Source organism: Triturus cristatus, chromosome 8 (genome assembly GCF_964204655.1).
Source record: "Triturus cristatus chromosome 8, aTriCri1.1, whole genome shotgun sequence".
Taxonomy (NCBI): domain Eukaryota; kingdom Metazoa; phylum Chordata; class Amphibia; order Caudata; family Salamandridae; genus Triturus; species Triturus cristatus.
In genome coordinates this window covers 758,223,492-758,241,953 of record NC_140591.1, presented here as the reverse complement: position 1 = coordinate 758,241,953, position 18,462 = coordinate 758,223,492, and the positions used below count along the sequence as shown (strand labels likewise).

The 18,462-nt window shown below is 44.6% G+C and overlaps 1 protein-coding gene across 2 annotated transcripts in view; it reads left to right on the top strand.

Annotated features, from left to right (window-relative positions):
• The window catches only part of CLCN4 (Cl-/H+ antiporter 4), a 256,887-nt gene that overhangs the window by 217,517 nt on the left and 20,908 nt on the right, over positions 1–18,462 (top strand). For both annotated transcript variants that reach the window (XM_085622190.1, XM_085622191.1), the window contains exon 12: positions 13,752–13,968. In XM_085622190.1, coding sequence (XP_085478316.1) covers positions 13,752–13,968 — 217 coding nt within the window. The remainder of the gene's footprint in view (positions 1–13,751; positions 13,969–18,462) is intronic.

The following is an 18,462-nucleotide window of genomic DNA, read 5'->3' as shown; positions in this document are numbered from 1 at the left end:
CCCCTGAAACTGTCATAATATCAAAAAGAGATATTACCCTTCTGATGTGATCGGTTCTGTCTTTTCCGGGTATGAAACCGTGCTGCCAGGGGAAAACCAGATGTGCTATGATCCTACCTAACCGGTTGGCAATGATTTTCGAGTAAATTTTACTGTCGGAGTTAATTAAGGTAATAGGTCTATATGAGGACAGGGCATCTCTAGGAAAACAGGTGAGAGGCAAGATGGCGGTCGGCTGACCGTAGCAGCTTGCAGTTGGAGGAAGAGCTCTGGTTGGAAAGGCGAAATTTTTTCCTTTTTTTTTTTTTTTTAAGCTACCCTGGCTGTACTGTCGTCATGACCTCCTGTATCGTGCCTCGGAGTGTGTCGGCTCCGCTGTTTAGTCAAGATTCCTGGAGACTCACGCTGCTCTGTTTGAGATTAATCGGACTTGCAGTACGCCGGCCCCCTCTGACTGGACGCTCACAGCGAGTGGATCCCGTGATTCAAACCTCGCAGTCTACTCAGACGTACCTGGCGCACAATCCTGACCCGCGGGTGAAGGCTCTCAAGGCCGCCGCAAAACCAAAGGTGAACCGGACGGGTGCAAGGACTGTGGTAGGTAGCGACGATACGGCTCAGTGCAGCAAGGTTCCCTCCTCTCCAGTCACGCTGATTCCGGGGCGCCGTGCGCCCCCCGATCCATCAGACAAAAAGGCAAGAGGCGGAGCGGCTGCTAAGACCCGGCAGGCGGATATTTCCGTTGTCGACCTGATGCACGGGATCGGCGGAAAGCAGCGTCGTCTGGATGAAACAACAAGTCTCGCAGTTGAGCAGGCAGCAGAAGAATGGACACCTATAATCGTCAGTCAGGCTGAGCCTAGGGAGACCCGCGAGACCGGTGAGATCAATGTGATAGAGGCGAGGCGAGGCACACAGTCTACTCTTTCGAATCTGACTCAGCGCCTGAGGGCAATCAGGTCTCTTCAACGACTGTTCCGCACCCTACCCCCGTGGCCACAGGGAGCCGAAATGAACATAGATGCAGGACCCGGGATTCTCACCCAGGCTGCAGGGGGTGACAGTTCAGCAAACCCCAACGAACAAGGGGAGACAGCCATCATCCCCTTAGACGCAATTACTCATAAGGAAACGGAAGTATGCAATGGCGGCAATGAAGCAGAAAAAGAGCCAGAGAAAGCCCCTAGTGAGTTCTTCTCGCTATCAGAAGGCAGGGAAGGGTCTGAGTACGGCTCTGATCTTTCTCTGGATTCTAGCCTAAATGAGGGAGACGACGAGTATAACGAAGATTCACTTGCTAGGGCTAAATCCACAGAAAGAAGAAGAAGTAGGAATCGGGAAAAAGATCTCGTCTGGGACTACAGTCCATCCAGTCAGCTTACTGGTAATACTCCAGGGGGGGGCAGCAGTCATGATCCTGCTGCTAAAACATCACCCACGCTCGAGGCTATACTTCAGGCCATTACCTTACATAGAGACGAGACTCGTCAGGATGGACGTAGGGTGCAAACAGCAATGCGAAAGGTCGAAGGAGTAGTGAGAAAACTTACCAAAACCTGTAGTATAATCGGCTCACGCATAACTGAGTTGGAGTCGAGGGTCAATACAGTTGAGGCCGATGTCATTACTACGCAGGCCCTAGCAAAATCCTATGACGCAAGGTTGACAGATATCCAGTGGAAATTGGAGGAGCATGAAAATTTCCAGCGGAGGAACAATCTACGTGTCTTAGGAATACCAGAAGGAGCAGAAGGGTCTGATATGCATCGTTTCATCATAGACTTATTCAAGGACTCACTCCCTGAAATCAAGGACTGGAATTGGGAATTAGAGATACAGCGTGCCCACCGTGTCCCCTTTGTTCAGAAAAAACCCACTAGGGCGGGCACCCTACCTAGAGCCATCTTGGTCTTTTTTGGCAATTTTCTGCTTCGCCAGGCTATTTTTGAGAAGGCTCGGCCTGAAGCCAAAAGATCAAGGGCGGATATTACATATTTTGTCCAGCCTGATCTCTGCCACACCACGGTGGAAAGGCGCAGGCGTTTACGCCAGTTAATAACACCATTCCAGGCTAAGGACGCGCAGGCGTATCTAAATAATCCCGCTCGCCTCAAAGTGATTCGGGGGGGTTAAACACGCATTTTCACTTCAGAGATCAAGGCACGGGAATACCTGGATAGCCTGGGCTGACCTTAGCGTTGGATTGGTTAATCATAAGACATTACTCAGGGCCGTGGGAGAAAAGTGGGGGGGGGGGGAAAGAAAAAATAAAGAGAGGGGGGGAACAAAAAAAAGGGAAAGAAAAAAAAAGCCACTAGGCTACCGGGAGCATAAAATACGGGTAATTATTGGCTTTTCGTAAAAAAGTAGGGGTAAATATTAAATAATGGAAAATCCTCTTTAGGTGGGGTTTTCTCGGCATTGCCAATAAGAATTTGCCTATATTCTTCTTTTGATATATGGAACTCAAAAAGAGCTCTCCAACTGTGTGCTCTAACCATCGAACACAGACTTAGTCTGAGTTCCTCTCGAGAAGGGAGGCGGGGGGGAGTCTGGGGTTGGGTGACGGGGGGAGCGGCTGTGGGAGGGTGGGCGCAGGGGTGTCCAGGGGGGGATGTTGGTATGGGGGGTGTGGGACAATAAAGGGGGAAAAAGTGATACCCAGAGACAAAACAAGGAGGAAGAGGAACCTATGCTGAAAACGAAAGTTAAACGAATCAGCAAGGATATGGGAAAAGGACTTAGCACTGCTCTAAAATGGGGAAGATAAAAATGTGCTCCCTGAATGTGGAGGGCTTAAATGACAAAGGGAAGAGGAACCGATTAGCTAATTTTGTCAGATCAAACTCATATGATATGGTCTGTATACAAGAAACACACATACCGTGGGCAAAGAGATCTCTCTTGGATATCATAGGGTATCAAACAGTGGTATGTTCATCACAGACCTCAAACACCAGGGGGGTGGCCATCCTAGCTAAAAGAAATATCATAGACCAAGTTCAAAGGGAATTATCTGATCCCAAGGGCAGATGGGCCATATTGGAGCTAAACATAGGGTTCACCATCTGTTCCATTTATGGTCCTAACCTGGACGACCCTTATATCTTCGACGAACTCGAGATGGAACTCTCGTCTTGGCCCACCCCTATACTTTTTTGTGGGGATCTTAATATCTCGCTCAAGGGTAGATGTAAGAAATAAAGTTAGCTACACTGGTAGGAAGCCCAAAGTGTACAGAGCTCTGTCCTCTTTGATAAATACCCATGCTCTGATTGATCTATGGAGGACTAAGTCTCCACAAGATCCCGGCTATACTCATTTTTCATGCCCCCATCAGAAGTTCATCAGGCTTGACTATTTTTTCTGTTCTAATGAGCTAAGTCCAAGATCTGAAATAATGAAACTCCCTAAAATAATGCCGGACCACAACCCTCTCGTAGTTACAATCAAACTCAATTGTTTTTATTAAAATAAGAGCAGATGGTCCTTCGACAAAAAGCTTTTGGCAAATCGAGAATATATAGATTATATCAATAGCTGGACCGCAGCCTTCTTTGACGTAAACCGATATAGTTCCAACAGAAACATAGTCTGGGATACCTTCAAGGCTGCCTTAAGGGGTGAAACAATTAGCTTTGTAGCCAGGGTCAGGAAGACTCAGCATATTAAGAGGGAGGAATTGTTAGGTAAACTTGCTGAGGCTGAGTGTGAATATATGCGACTAATAAAGCTGGGACTAGGGGTAGCTGAGATGCAACAGTACATCCTTATACTCAAGACCGAAATTAATGGCTGGTTCGCACAGCGCGCCGCCGAAATGTACCACACCCAGGGCGGGAGTCTATATGAGAACGGGAAAGCAGTGGGGAAGAAACTGGCTCTTCTGACCCATCAGAAAGCCTCATTAAATGCTATTAAGGAGATTAGACAGAGCGGTCAGACATATATCGACACCTACAGTATAGTTTGCGAATTCCAGAAATTCTATCAGAATCTATATGATGAGGGTCGAGTAATCTTAGTGAAGAAGAGAAGACTCATGAAATTAGGCAGTATCTCCTAAAAATAGAGCCTGTCCGTAAGATGGATTATGAGAGTAGTAATCTACTCGAAGAAGAGATCACGCTAGAAGAAGTGGAGCAGGCTCTTTCCGATTTGCCCTCCGGAAAAGCTCCAGGACCGGATTGGCTCCCGCTAGAGCTTCATAAACTACTTAGTCAGACTATTACTCCACTGTTATTAGATCTCCTCTTGGGAATCCAGAACCACGGAGCCCCCCCCCCCCCCCCCCCCCTCCCCCCCGAGTTCTGGAAAGATACTGGCATAGTAGTCTTCCCCAAGAAAGGCAATGAATTAGTCTAAAACTGAAACATTCTAGTTGCAACTTCTACGGATCTACATCATAAGCTTCACATTTCTTTGCATGCACTTATTGTTTTAATATACTGTTGGCTATTCATTATTAATAACAAGTGACACAGAGAAATATATCCAAATATGATGAGAACAAGTAGCTTAGGAAGGATGGAAAACATTTGTTGAAGTCAGCACATTCTACGAGGATGACATATATATTTATTTAATATTGCACTGTGCCACATTCCTCTAAAACACGTTGAAAGGCAAAAATAAAAACAATTCAGAGAAGTAAAGAATGAATGAGGCTTAGCTTAACTTGACAATGAAAATACAATAGAAATGGGTGTTTTCTACAACAAAAAAATCAGGATAAACATTTTACACGTTAATTTGCATATTTAAAGAAAGGCACGTTTTCATTTTTCTGTTTCTTTAAGCATTACTTGTGTTAATGTTTTACAAGTTAACTGCATTATTTGTAAGGATAATTCTCTTCCTTTATCAGTTCCAAAGTGTGTCATTCTAACAGGTCAGAACTGTTTAGTGGTCTCTCATTTGTTGGTGTCTTCCCTATTTGCAATCCTGTGCCTCCTGTGATTGCGGTGGAGAGATGTGGTGACCGTTGGTCGGCATATAGTAGAAGTAGTGGTATTTTCCTGTGCAAAGTCACCGAGATCATCTCCCCATTCAGAAGTTGCCAGGAGAGGGATAGACTTTTCCGTGCTCTTTGACTGAAGCATGATAATTGTGTAAAAGGCATGAACCTGACAAGCCTTCTCCGGTGTGAAGCACGGAACCCAGGTTATGTGAATGACAGTGAGAGCCTAGCATCTCTGCATCATTATCTATCTATCTATCTATCTATCTATCTATCTATCTATCTATCTATCTATCTATCTATCTATCTATCTATCTATCTATCTATCTATCTATCTATCTATCTATCTATCTATCTATCTATCTATCTATCTCTTTCCATCCATCTAACTATTTCTCTTTCTCTCTCTCTCTCTCTCTCTCTCTCTCTCTCTCTCTATATATATATATATATATATATATATATATATATATATATATATATATATATATATATATATATATATATATATATATATTTATTATCGGTGTGCAGATGTGTTTCCATTTTGTGTACAGTTTCTCAAACCACAAGATAAAATTCAATATTTTTTAAGGAAATCTGGCTTAATTTATTGGCATAAGAGGATTGTGGTGTGCCACTGCTGTGGAGGATTGCAAGGTCTCTGTTCTCTTGAAGAAACATTGACAAATGGCTGAGAAATGTGATGTTTCAAAGCACCTCTGGCCTAGTTCACTGTATCGATTTTGTACGATATGTAGGACTGTTAGACTGTAAGGTGATTTTGCTAGAGGAAACCTACATGCTTAAATGGGACTTTTATAAAACTACAGTCTGTTCATAATGAACAGTGTACATTAAAATAGGAATCTCATACATTATTTCTGAAAGTTGATAATCCATTGTTATACAGTGGGAAAGATCACGAATAATACACTCACTTTTCAGGGTCTAATGCATTTTTCGTGTTGAATTCAGTGCTCAGTATTAGCCTTGTCTAAAACTCTTCAAATTGATAATGAAAAAACGAATGAAAATGTAATGATTAGTGAGCAAGAGGATAGCTATCTTGGTTGGAGACAATGCATTATGTCCCAAATGTTCCCGAGGTGCTTTTATTTTTATATTGCCATTCAGCATTCAAGACCATTTGCAGAGCTTGTTGAAAGATAGGTTATCTTGGCATAAAACGGATCCCTAACAAGACGAGGCTTTATTTTGATGGACTGCTAGAAAAATAGATGTTTAATTTCCAAATTAGTCATTTATGAACTTGGCTGGGATAATGGATAAGTATGATAAATTATAGTAATTCTTGAGTTCCTTTCTTTGAGCCTGAATTGTGAAACAAATGCCATATTGGAAGTGGTCACTTTGCCATGGAGATCGTGCTGGGCAGTGGCATCGGAAGTCCTGATTGAATTTCATTTGATGATGATTGGTTTCTTAAAGATTGTTATGTATCAAAAATGTAGGAGAAACTGCTGACAGTCCAATTGGTGTAATCAACATTGTACTCCCGCTTTTCTCATTGGGTGCATGTTCTGCTAAAGATAGTAACCCAGTAGGGGAAAAGTCATAAGCCAATTCCCTGCTGATAAAAGCTCCTCCTCACCTACATTCTCCTTCACATTTCGACAGCTCAAGTTTGCTTATCTGAGAGACCTGAGACTGTTCAGAGGTCAGGGCTGTTTTTCAGGATTAGAGCTTGAGTACATTGCTAGTTTGAAGCGTTTCATACATATTAGAGATCAGCGGGTGTTGGGCCCAGTGTCTTAGCTGTCAGTATTGGAGCAGGTTGCTGTGGAAATGCTGAAGTCTACCTTGCATTGTTCAAGGGGCATGATGTGGACTTGTCCATAAGTATCCTGTATATTTCTGCATTCGCCTCTTCAATTTGTCATTTAAATTAATAGTTAGAGCATATATTGATAACCTTTCCTCTATCATCTAAGCAGCCATATAGACAAGGATAGAAAATGAAATTCAGGAAAAAAAACAAAAGGCACTATCAAGTTGAACGGACTAGGATCTTCCTGAAAGGAAACGGTGCTCTTCTTAAGACCGTGCAGCATACTTAACAACTTGGGTTATTAATCTCAAGCCACATAGACATTGTGAGGGAGACATACATGTTTATTTCATATAAAAATGGAGCTGTTTCTGGAGGAAATCAGGAACAGAAATTCTAAAGATTTATATTTTATTTTATGCGAGGCTTCATTCAGAGTGAACCCAGACTTTGAGATTCGGTGACTTGGGCAAGATAATCAGATTTACAGATTGTAAGGTACGCCAACCTCTTCATTGGCAATAGGGTCAAATGAGTGCAAGGCATCTGGCTGAAACGAAAAGTCTCTTTCGTCACATTGGATTGTAGGTGCTGAGAACACAAATGGTTTCAAGCTCTTACCAAGAGGGAACTGAGAACAATGGTGATAAAACGGCATTACTGAAAACGATGAGGGACAGACAAGGGAAGCCAGATCTCAGAAGTGCAGTGGGAGGCCATATAGGCAGGCATACCCAAGATCTATTGTTGCATTCCCCACAGGCAATCAGCTTACTATCTAGTCTGTCCATGGTACATGACACCTATATGTTTTTTGTGGGGGTTTTTTGGTAATCAAACCATAGATAAAACCAAACCAAAATCCAGCTCAGTAGGACATATGTTCAAACAATGGAGAATTTTGACAAAGCGACACTGAGCACAGTACTGATTGACAACCCATTAATTACCGATTGTAGGAGTCCTCCTCTAAAAGATATTTTGGTTAATAGCCATTTACAAAATGCAAGATTTGTGAGATTGTAAAGAATATAATTACAGGCATTGAATATGATACATCTCGTCTTTTTTTTTTAGTTTTTTTTATTGCCATTTAGTCTCATTTACAACATGCATCATTGTACCACAAATGAACTTACAATGGTCTTCAATGTTCCAGTAATAGTTCAGTTCAGTTAGGCGATACAGAGTCATGTGGGGATACCTTCGCACATTACATAAACAGAGGAAAAACATTTCAAAATATTGTGGTGTATTCTAACTTTGGTGCCATTCAGTTGTAAAACTGCTACAAACGTAAACAATACCCCAACCCCATATTCCCGTCATGTCCCTTGGAGCAACATGAGTCACAGCGGCATGCACACCCTCAACGTAGACCGTGCCATCTACTGATGCACGACCCCTCCCGGCCTGGGCGAGTAATGCACATGTTACTCCCGGTAGCATTTCCCCGCTCAACTTGTTGGGAGGTCTGATCTTGGTCTCCCTGGAGGTCTATCATCATGGCATTCCAAGCCATCCTATCATCTTCTGCTTTGTCATCTCGTCTCACAAATTTCATTCTAACTACCTCCGCCATTGCCCACTCCTTCATGTCTCTTAGCCAGTCAGAGTGTGTCGGTGGTTGAGGTTGCATCCACCGAATAACTACTCGTCGCTTAGCCAACACCAATCCCAGATTTACAAATTTCCTACTCAGTGCCTTATTCTTGGGTTTAGGTAGTAGGCCTAAGAGTACCTGTCTGATCTCCAGTGGAATAGTCCACCCTGCGGCCTCCCCCAGACGTGTCAGAACAGTGTCCCAGTAAGGCTGGAGTCTGGGGCACTGCCAGATCATATGTAAAAAGTTCGCTCCACCAGCAGTGCACCTAGGGCAGGTGTCCGTGCGGTGTGGGTATATCGCGTGGAGTGTGCGCAGGGTTAGATACACCTGATGAATTACGTTATAATGGAGTAGTTAAAATCGTGCATTAGCATTAATCTTATGGACCCCTTCATGTACCTCCATTCTGCCGATGTCAGAGGCGAATGCAGTATCTGGTCTCACTTGCGTTGCAGTCTTAAAGGTTCTTGTGGAACATCATCTCAGGTTTTGCCACAGGGGCACGTCCGGCGCATAGGGAGTGTGCTGGACTACCCGTCGAACCGCACTCTCCCAGAGGTTAGCTACATGACATAATATATACAGGTAGTCGTCAGGGACCGCTCCCCCCATCATCAAGAGCCCCGCAAGTGTATGTTGTCAGTATGTCCCAGCCAAAAGGGATTTTTCCCAATTGTCTCAATCATCAAGCCGGTTTACCACAAATTGGAGCTGGGAGGCCATGTAATAGAGTTCTAGCTTTGGTACCTCGAGTTCCCCCGTCCCCCAAGTTCTCTGCAATGTCTGTAAGCTCACACACCTACGTTTCCTGCCCCATAGTGAGTCTCCAAGCAAGACTTCCAACGTATGAAAACGGTATCGCAGGATCATGAAAAAGGAGTGCTGCAGTGTATAGAGGCACTGCTGTAATACAATCATTTTAATGATCGTTATTCGCCTTATTAATGAGAGCGGTAAATGTGACACCTATATGTTTATGCCGGACATTCCTGATTGCAGCTGAGGAGTGCTGGAAGTGTGGCAAGGAGAGGTGGACATTCCCCCATGTGTTGGTCATGTGTGGTCATACAGACATTTTGGACAGAGGTCTTGGGGAATGTTAGAACTGGGGGTCTCTAGTTGGCAATGGCGTGCACCTTTGTCCAAATAGGGACCCTTGCTTCTAGTCAAAGTAAGGGGGCTACACTCCTAAATAACCCCTGCTCAACCCTGTGGTAGTTTTGCACGAGCAGGAATGCTTATCTCAGAGGCAGTGTGTAAAGCATTTGTGAACACATTCAGTAATACAGTGAAAACACTACAGATGGACACAACACATGTTTTTATTAAAATAAGTATTCTTTATATATACTTAACACAAGACCCAAACGACAAAAATCCACAAACAATATTAAGAAAATAACTTCAAGATGGTAGAAATAACTCAGTTCACTAGATGATAAATGCGACACGTTTCCCACAAAGTACCTTTGAATGCATCATGCAAGATAAACAAAAGGTTCGCAGGGAGAACGATTCGACGGTACCTTGCTCAGGAGGAGGCTATGCGTCTGTTCCTCAGTGCTTGCGCAAAGTAGGCAATGCGTCTGTTCCTTACCGGACAGGAGGTGATGCGACGATCTCGAGGTGCGGCCTGGTTACGATGCGACAAAATGGCACCTTGATGCAATGCGACGATCCGGTGCGATGCGAGAAGATGGCGCCCTTGATGCGATGCGACGACGTGAAGATGATGCGCGCACGCCCGGGGGCGACTCTGTAACTTTGGAGCAGCGACAGGCCCTGCGACATGCTTCTCCGGTAATGTGATGACACTCAGCTGCGACAGAGACACGCTTCTCCGGTGAGGCGACGGCGACAGCTGCGGATGCGACACGCTTCTTCACGTTGAGCCGCACTCCCAGCTCCCAACAACATGCAGGCTTCTGCAGACAGAATTCCCAGCAAGGAAATTCAGGGGGGAGCTGATGGTGAAGTCTTGTATCCCTGAGACTTCAGCAGGAGGCAAGCACAGTTCAAGCCCTTGGAGATTCTTCAAGATGATGAAAGTTGCAAATAAAAGCCTTTCTCCTTTCCTTGGCAATAAAGAAACCACTGCAGGCCAACCCCAGCAATTACACACTGGCACAGGGGAAGTCCACAAAACTCCTGCAGATTCCCTCTTTCTTCACCTTGTCAAAAGGTCCATCTTGATGTCCAGAAGTGATCTAAAGTTCTGGGGTCTGGGTCCTCCTTTTTATACACACAAATCCTTTTTCTCTTGAAGGCAGAGTGTGTCTGTACCTAGTCCAAATCAGTTGTGGGTGCATTCTGCCAGTGCACAACTTCTTCCTTTGTCAGTGTGGGCCAGGGTCATCAGACGCACCACAGGAGGTGGAGCCAGCATTATGGAAGGTAGGCACAGCCCTATTCAGGCCCAGGTGCTTCTCCTCCCACCACTCCCAATGCAGATAGGTCTATTCAGCCTTGTGCTGACTCACCCTGTCTCCTGGAGCCACCCCAACCCCTGTCACTCACAAACCAGACATGGAATACACAAACCTAGCAGAGGCATGCTGGATGGTTAGGCAAGAAAATACCTACTTTCTAAAAGTGGTATTTTCAAACACAGAATGTTAAAACCAACTTCACTAAAAGATGTATTTTATCATTCTGAGTTCAGGTATACTAAACTCGAATTTCTACCTAGTTCCCTGAGACAGTTAGGATTATAAGATGTTATAATCAAACTGCTCATTCTGGTCTATGGGGACTTTTAGCCGTGCAATATTGAGAAACTGAATTGGCTGTAATTCACTATCAGGTCATGCCACAAGCATCAGGGCATGTCCTACCTTTCACATACAATGCACCCTGCCCTAGGGCCTACATTAAGGGTGTCTCACATGTAGAAAAGGGAAGGTTTAGGGACTGGTAAGTGGGTGCACTTACCAAGTCGACATCACAGTACTTGACTGCACACAGGCTCTGCAATGGCAGGCCTGAGACACATTTTACAAGCTGCTTCTGTGGGTGGCACGATCAGTGCTGCAAGCCCGCTAGCAGCATTTGATCTACAGGCCCTGGGCACACATGGTGCACCTTACTTGGGTCTGACAAGTAAATCAAATGAGCCAATCATGGAGTCACTAATACATTACAACAATGTACAATAGGGAGCACTTGCACTGTGGCACTGAATAGTAGTGGCACAGTGCCCAAAGCACCTAAAACCAGCAAACATATTAAAAATAGAGGAGACAACAGCAAAAAATGGTAGGGAGATTCACGCCAATGGTACCAGGTCTAACAGGGAATATGAAGCGAATCCTGGGTTTCACTCTCCCAGGTGACCCAGGACTAGTACTACTTGCTTGGTATCTGACCTGATGGACTAGAGGGCATGATATCCCATATTGAGCATGAGGAATGCACATATTAGGGCAAGCACCTTGGTCCTTCGCTCTTTGTTTCATAGAATGTGGCATCTCTTAGCAATGAAGCAGTTTATTCATAATTTGGCATAGACAGAGCCCAAATTCACAGAGAGTCGAAAAACCTCTTGCTCTAATGCTTCCCAAAAATAGAGCATCTCTGCCTTTAGCCCGCGTCTGAGCCCTTTGAATACTTAGCTGTGAAAATAGACTCAACCGCATAGGGCCCATGTATCCCTGGAAATGTATATACCACCAATAAGCATAACTCAACACCCACGCATAGACACAATTTGTATTTATTGAGTTTTATATAGTGCTGGCTAGACCCGGAGGTATCAGACTGCTTTACATGAGGATGAAATAGTGTTACAGTGTTAAATCGGTTACAGTTACATTCGTTACTAGTGCATTCCATGACATAGAAAAACTAAACCAATGGAGTAAGGAGGGTAATAGGGGGAACAGTAAAGGGGATTGAGTGCAGATCAGGAATTAGCAGAAAGGTCATGGGGTGAAGAAAAGTAGGGGACAGTAGATGCAGAGGGAGAGAAAGGAGCCTCATGGTGATCATGCCCCTTGATGCGGGGGAGAAAAGGGAACACAACGGGGAGACGAGGAAAAACAATGTCCGATGTCCGGCTGGGTAGGTGCCGGCCGAGGGGTTGAATCCCAGAGCCAAACTCCTCTATAGCTACATATGATAGCTCAACCGGGTATCAGCCAGAGGTTACTCTGGCTCCACGATAAGTCCAAACAGCTGAAGATTCCGCCCAGGGGGTAACATCGTGGTTCCATTGAAAGCAGTGTCGAAGAGAGCTGGAAGTCCATAGGGAGGAGACAGCAGCGGAGAAACCGACAAGACCAATGTCCGAAGTCTGGCTGGGTAGGTGACAGCCCTAGCGGTGAGCTGGAGCCAATCTCCCCTATAGCTGTCGAAGCAGCTCCACTGGGAATCGGCCATGTTGCTCGGGCTTCGCCGGGGTAGAATGAAGATCCTGAAGTGTCCATAGGTCTCGAGTCCAGAAACAGGAGAATGGAGATGACGAGGATGGTAGGATAGGATATGGAGCTTGACTGCCATCTTAAAGTCCGGCAAGTCGAGTCGGTTGATCCCCGTGATTCTGCAGTTGGTCTTGCCTCTAGTTCTGTGTTTGTTTTACTCTGCTATGCCTTTTGTCCAGATGAAACATCAGGACCCCTCGTCTTAAGGTACATCCTCCCTCTCTGGTGGCATTGCCTTGGCGTGCTCCATTTTAGGAGGCAATGACCCCTATTCTATTATCCAGCATCTTTCTCTAGGCGCTCAACAATGGTATCTCTACACACCCATTACTACACACTCCACTGGCTAAGTAGCCACACCAGAACTCCTAGCATCTTGTTAGTTTAATGTTAATGAATAGGGAGGAAGGGGGAAAGGTGTGAAAAGTGGGCAACTGTTATTTCCTGAACAATTGTGTGTGTTAAATTATGGAATGAACATGTATTACAGAATCAACAGGGGGCAAAGCCCACTCCGTTGGATGACATAAAAAGAGGTTGACGTAAAATTCCAAATTTCTCATGATCGTCACTAATCTATACTTTTACCAATGGTTTAAACCACCAAAACAAAGGTGTTGGCATTAGTGGTGGGTATGAGTCACCCACTTATAGCCAGAATGAGCCATGGCAAAACATCAGAAAAAGGCCAGAGAGAGGCAACACTCAAATAAATAAAAAAATAAAGCCATGCTAACTGTATTCGGAGCTCATTACTATAAATGCTGATGACAGTCTTTAACAGTGATGACGCTGGATGAGTGTTTGTCTAATGATTTTTATCTAAAGGCAGTATAAAAATGGGGCAACCATCCATCGCTTATATGCAATAGGTGTTATACTTTACCAGAGGGCATTACTTATTACTAAAAATCACAAAGTAATCCGGTCCGTCATATTGTTGAAGCTTCTAATAGTTTTATTGGTCCTGTTTAGAGAACGCAAGGCAGAGGCAAGATGGGGTGGTGAGCAACTCCATCTTGTACTTCACGGAAGACGCGCCAGAGCTCCCGGCCAACAGCCCTTATCCTTTGAAGCTGCGGCGGATATTGAACCTGAGCCCCTTCACTGTGACTGACCACACACCAATGGAGACTGTCGTTGACATATTCCGCAAACTGGGACTACGGCAGTGCCTTGTCACTCGAAGCGGGTGAGTGTTAGAGGGATCGTATGATTTGAATGTGGTGACATAATACATAAAGTTTTGTTTTACAGTGTTTTTTAGCTGGTGCACCTTGAATACATGCTTTGCTTTAATTGTTTCATTTGTTATTGCTTTTTTTTCTTGTGTGAACTGCACTTAAGGTTCACTCAGTTTTGCCCTAAATGGTGCAGCTTGTTTGTGTTGGTGGTATTTAACCAACATTCTTTCTGGACTTTATGTTGTATTCCCTTGACTATGAGGAAAGGCAGTCAGAATTGAGCGTTATCACTGCTATGCTTGTCCCAGTGATACGCTTGCTGAGGATAACTTGCTGATGGACTTTCATATGTGTTCTTCACTCTTCCACCATCCCTAATGCAGCGTTTAATAAATATTAACTCTTTACAGCCAGAGGGCCTTTTGTGTTACAGTATACAAACATAGCTTACCACGTACACATTTGTAAACTAACATGTTATTATGAACACACTCTGTAAAACCCAGTGTTACTGAATGCATAATTGCTCTTGTACGTTGGATTATTTTCTAAGAATTTGTTAATCAATACTGAATGGTATCACTGCTTTTTTGTGTGTAATGGTAAACACGTTCCTATTAAGGTACACACAATTCAGACATCGCACATACTTTAATATACTGATGAGTTATCATACACGCAATTGATTGAATGGATACACATGTATAGTATAGTAATCGCACTGGTGTCAATATATACACCTGTGATATATATAGTACACGTTTATTTAGTCGTATATGTCATTCAAATACTTGAAGTGAGTTCAGCAGAGAGCTGCAGAAAATGTAGTATCTTGAGGGATCTGGGGAACGCTGGTGGAACAGGACACAATGTTTGTGGAATTGCATGTCTATGAACAGTAAATTGTAGACTTTACAGGTTTCAAAACAAATTCTGTGGAATCTTTGGTAAACGTTTTACAAGCCATAGACACACATGTATAAAGCAGATCTTCTAGCTGGCCTGCAAATATGCATTTGCATATTTCCATATACATTTTCTGTGGATATTTCCATGAATTGTTTTAGTACAATTTCAAGCAAAAAAGGTTGTGTATTATATGTAAATGTCAGCAGAGTTAATTTTTTCCATTGAAACATGCTTTGAGGAGAAAAATGTTTTTATTCCATGGAAAACATTTTCCACACTAAGGGATATGAAATCTTGACAGATTTTTTCTGTGACCATTAACAGTTGCCCAATCTATAGAGTTTCTGAGATTATTGCTGAAGTTTCAACGTGAATGCTCACTAAACTATCATTTATTTTGCTTTGTGCCCAAAGTACTATTCTTTTGGTAAAATAATCTTCATTGGGATACCTTACTTTAACATTTAGGGCCAGATTCCAATCTCTCTTGGAAGGGCTCCGAACGGGATTCGTAGTGAGCGAGTCCGATTCGTAGCCCCGGTTTTCGAACAACTCGTACTGCTGTACCTGCGAGCAAGTACAATGTGAATATCGCCTCGTGCTTCAGCCGACTCGTACCCATCAGCGAAGCCCCAGACGACTCCAACATGCTCGACCCGTGCAGCTCAATGGGTCCGATTTCCGAGCGACCAAGTGTGATGCACACGTCAATCAGCCGGATCGAGTCGGAGCCTCCAACTTGAAAAAGCTCCGGGAAGCGTACTTCTGGAGGGGGGGGGGGGGGGGGGTCGCAGCAGGCCCACCTTCACCCGAGCCCTCTGATTTGGTCATGGGGGGTGCCCATGGGTCCCCCCGATCCAAGCATGCCACAGGGTGTATGCTTTTCCCTACCCACCCATTTTCTGAAATGGGAGCCTGTGTATGCGTCTGTGCGCAGGCTCCCATTGACTTCAATGAAAGTCCGAGCGTATCGAGTCCGTATGCTAAAGGACGCATCGTACTCACTTGCTTGGACGCCCGGTGCAGGTCTCGTCCGGAAATCCCTCCAGATCCGAGCCGTACGGAGGGCTTTCCGGACGGGATCGGAATTTGGCCCTTAGTGTATTGATGGTACTGCACCATTTTGTGTTTCCCACTGACACAATGGTCTGTGGCACAGACCTCCTTTGATGGCTCTTCTCAGGGCCTACAGATAAATTAAAGTCTTTAAAGGGAGTGGAGGAGGGCTGACCTTTCTCATAAGACGCAATAAGAGGTGCCTGCTTGGGTTCTCTAAGGAGAGGTGTTCCAGGCACCAGACCTTGGAAAAATGTGTTCCTTTGTCAGAGGATATCTGGGGCGTGTGGGTTGGTGGTATTTCATTTGTCTGCTCTCCTGTTTATAAAAATATACTGTAACTTTTGCATACATAACACTGTGGCTTATGCTTCTCCCATATCAAGGGGAGCCCCCGCCTCACATGTCGTTTGTTCCTATTAGTCTCTCTGAGGTCAACATTATAGCATATTGCATGCATGTTGCCCCAGATAGCAACTCCCAAAATCCAGACCAATATTTCCTCATGTTGAGCAAATTCTGCCTGATATGAGATGGCAAACCTCAATGGTAATTGTGAGATAACTATAACAGGATATACCCAGAAGTGACCATGGATAAGATTAACTGCATCATTCTCAAGATCGTCCTCTTCCCAGAAATGAGTTTTTAGCTAGTTTAATAGGATAGTTTACATACTTTCTCATATTGGTGACAAACCATGGCACCACTTATAGGTGATATGCAATGTTATAGGTCTAAGAACTGGAAAGGCAATTGGCCCTTTTTAGGTCTCGGCTAGCGAAGGCTGCGCTTGTGCAGTCTCGCTTGCGAGATTTAATGACTTGGAGAAGAGGGGCTTGAACCCGCCCCTCTTCTCCCCTCTTCTCCATTGGCTGGCCTCTTGAATGCTGGCCAGCCATTGGAGAAGAGGTTTGTCTCTCCGAACAGGCCCCGTCCTTTTCGGATTCGGGGGCGTGTTTTTTGCTACTTTTCTCATTTTCTCCTCCAGCCAATGGCAAGAGGAGAGAAAAGAAAAACACGCCCCCGAATCCGAAACCGCCGCTGCCTTTCTCCGAGGCATTTCTGCTTCGCCTCGGAGAAAGGCGGCGGTGTGGCCACCCTCTCCTCTCGTGATAATGATCCACTCAATTCATGATTATCGCCCCCTCGACTCTGCAAGATATGTCATGTAAAATGCTTCCAGCCAGGTTCACTTTCCCAATGTCTGCACCATTTTTTTACCGTATAGAATTCCGTGCACTTCTGTTTTTAAACAACTACGCTGTAAATACCTCCTGTATAATGGGCATGATAATTATGCTTGAGCAATGTTCGATAGCCAAAAACAATCACTAAGAATGAATGAACAGGTCTGACAGTACATGCAGGCGCGGGGGTCACGAACTAGACCCTCGAAATACCCGCTATCCACGTTGAAATAGAGCTCGGAAAAAGACGACATAGCAGCGGTTATTTACAACAAGAAGACTCCCTTACACCGGCCGCAGAACTAGGCCTCCGTTGCTCTTCCGTACATCAGCTGACGACACGTCACGTGCCACATGACCTGCTGTGTCAGGACTTCTCGTGATCTTTTTCGTCTGCTGAATTCGTCACACAATGGCGTGCCATTGAGCCCCTTCTACTAATGTGAGGTTGTGTGTTGTTGGCTCAGGGTGCGAGTTGCATTTGGAGGCTTTGTTGTCAAGTAAATACCTCGGCCTTTCGGGAGCTGACTGGCAAAGGATACCTGGCCAACATGGCGGCCATATTCACAAATTCCAACTGTAGTAAACGGCATAGACGTAGGGAAAGCATAAACAAACGCTCTACTTGTGACCATCTTAGTTGAGGCTGAATATTCGAGGACTTCAACTTAGGTTTGTCATCAAGTTCAGATACTCATTAAAATGAGCTAGAGTGTAGTGAGGGGGCGGGGCCAGGGGCAAGACATGATGATACTTAACGACTTCTATATTAGTTGCAGCACACACCAAAACACATGATAAATGTGTTTATATAAACAAAGCAGGTTAACTCATTTCACAAAATGAAAGAGAAATGCCATAATATGTTAACATTTCCTTTTTTTCCCAATAGTTGCACCTTCTTAATGCCATACCCCCTCCCAATCAACCCCAGCCAGATCGCCCTCACATCCAAACATGTTTTATTTAATCGCTCTACATAGTGCATCTTTTTGTCCCCCCCCCCCCCCACCTCAGGAACCTGCAAGCACCTTTCATTTTAAAAAATAGCAGGACTACAATTTTACCTCACCTGAGTACACAGAATGCCAGTGCTCCTCAGCAGAGAATTACAGAAGACACAGTAAGAACATAAATAGAATGCAATGTTTAAAGTCAGCAGCATGTCTGTGTGTGGCTCTGTGTAACTGTGGGTGGCTCTATGTGTGTGTGTGTGTGTGTGTGTGCCTCTGTGTGGGTGGATATTTTTGTAGGTGGCGCTGTGCGTGGGTGGCTCTGTCTGTGTGTGGGTAACTGTGTGTGTAGGTGGCTCTGTGTGGGTGGCTCTATTTGTGTGTGGGTTGCTCT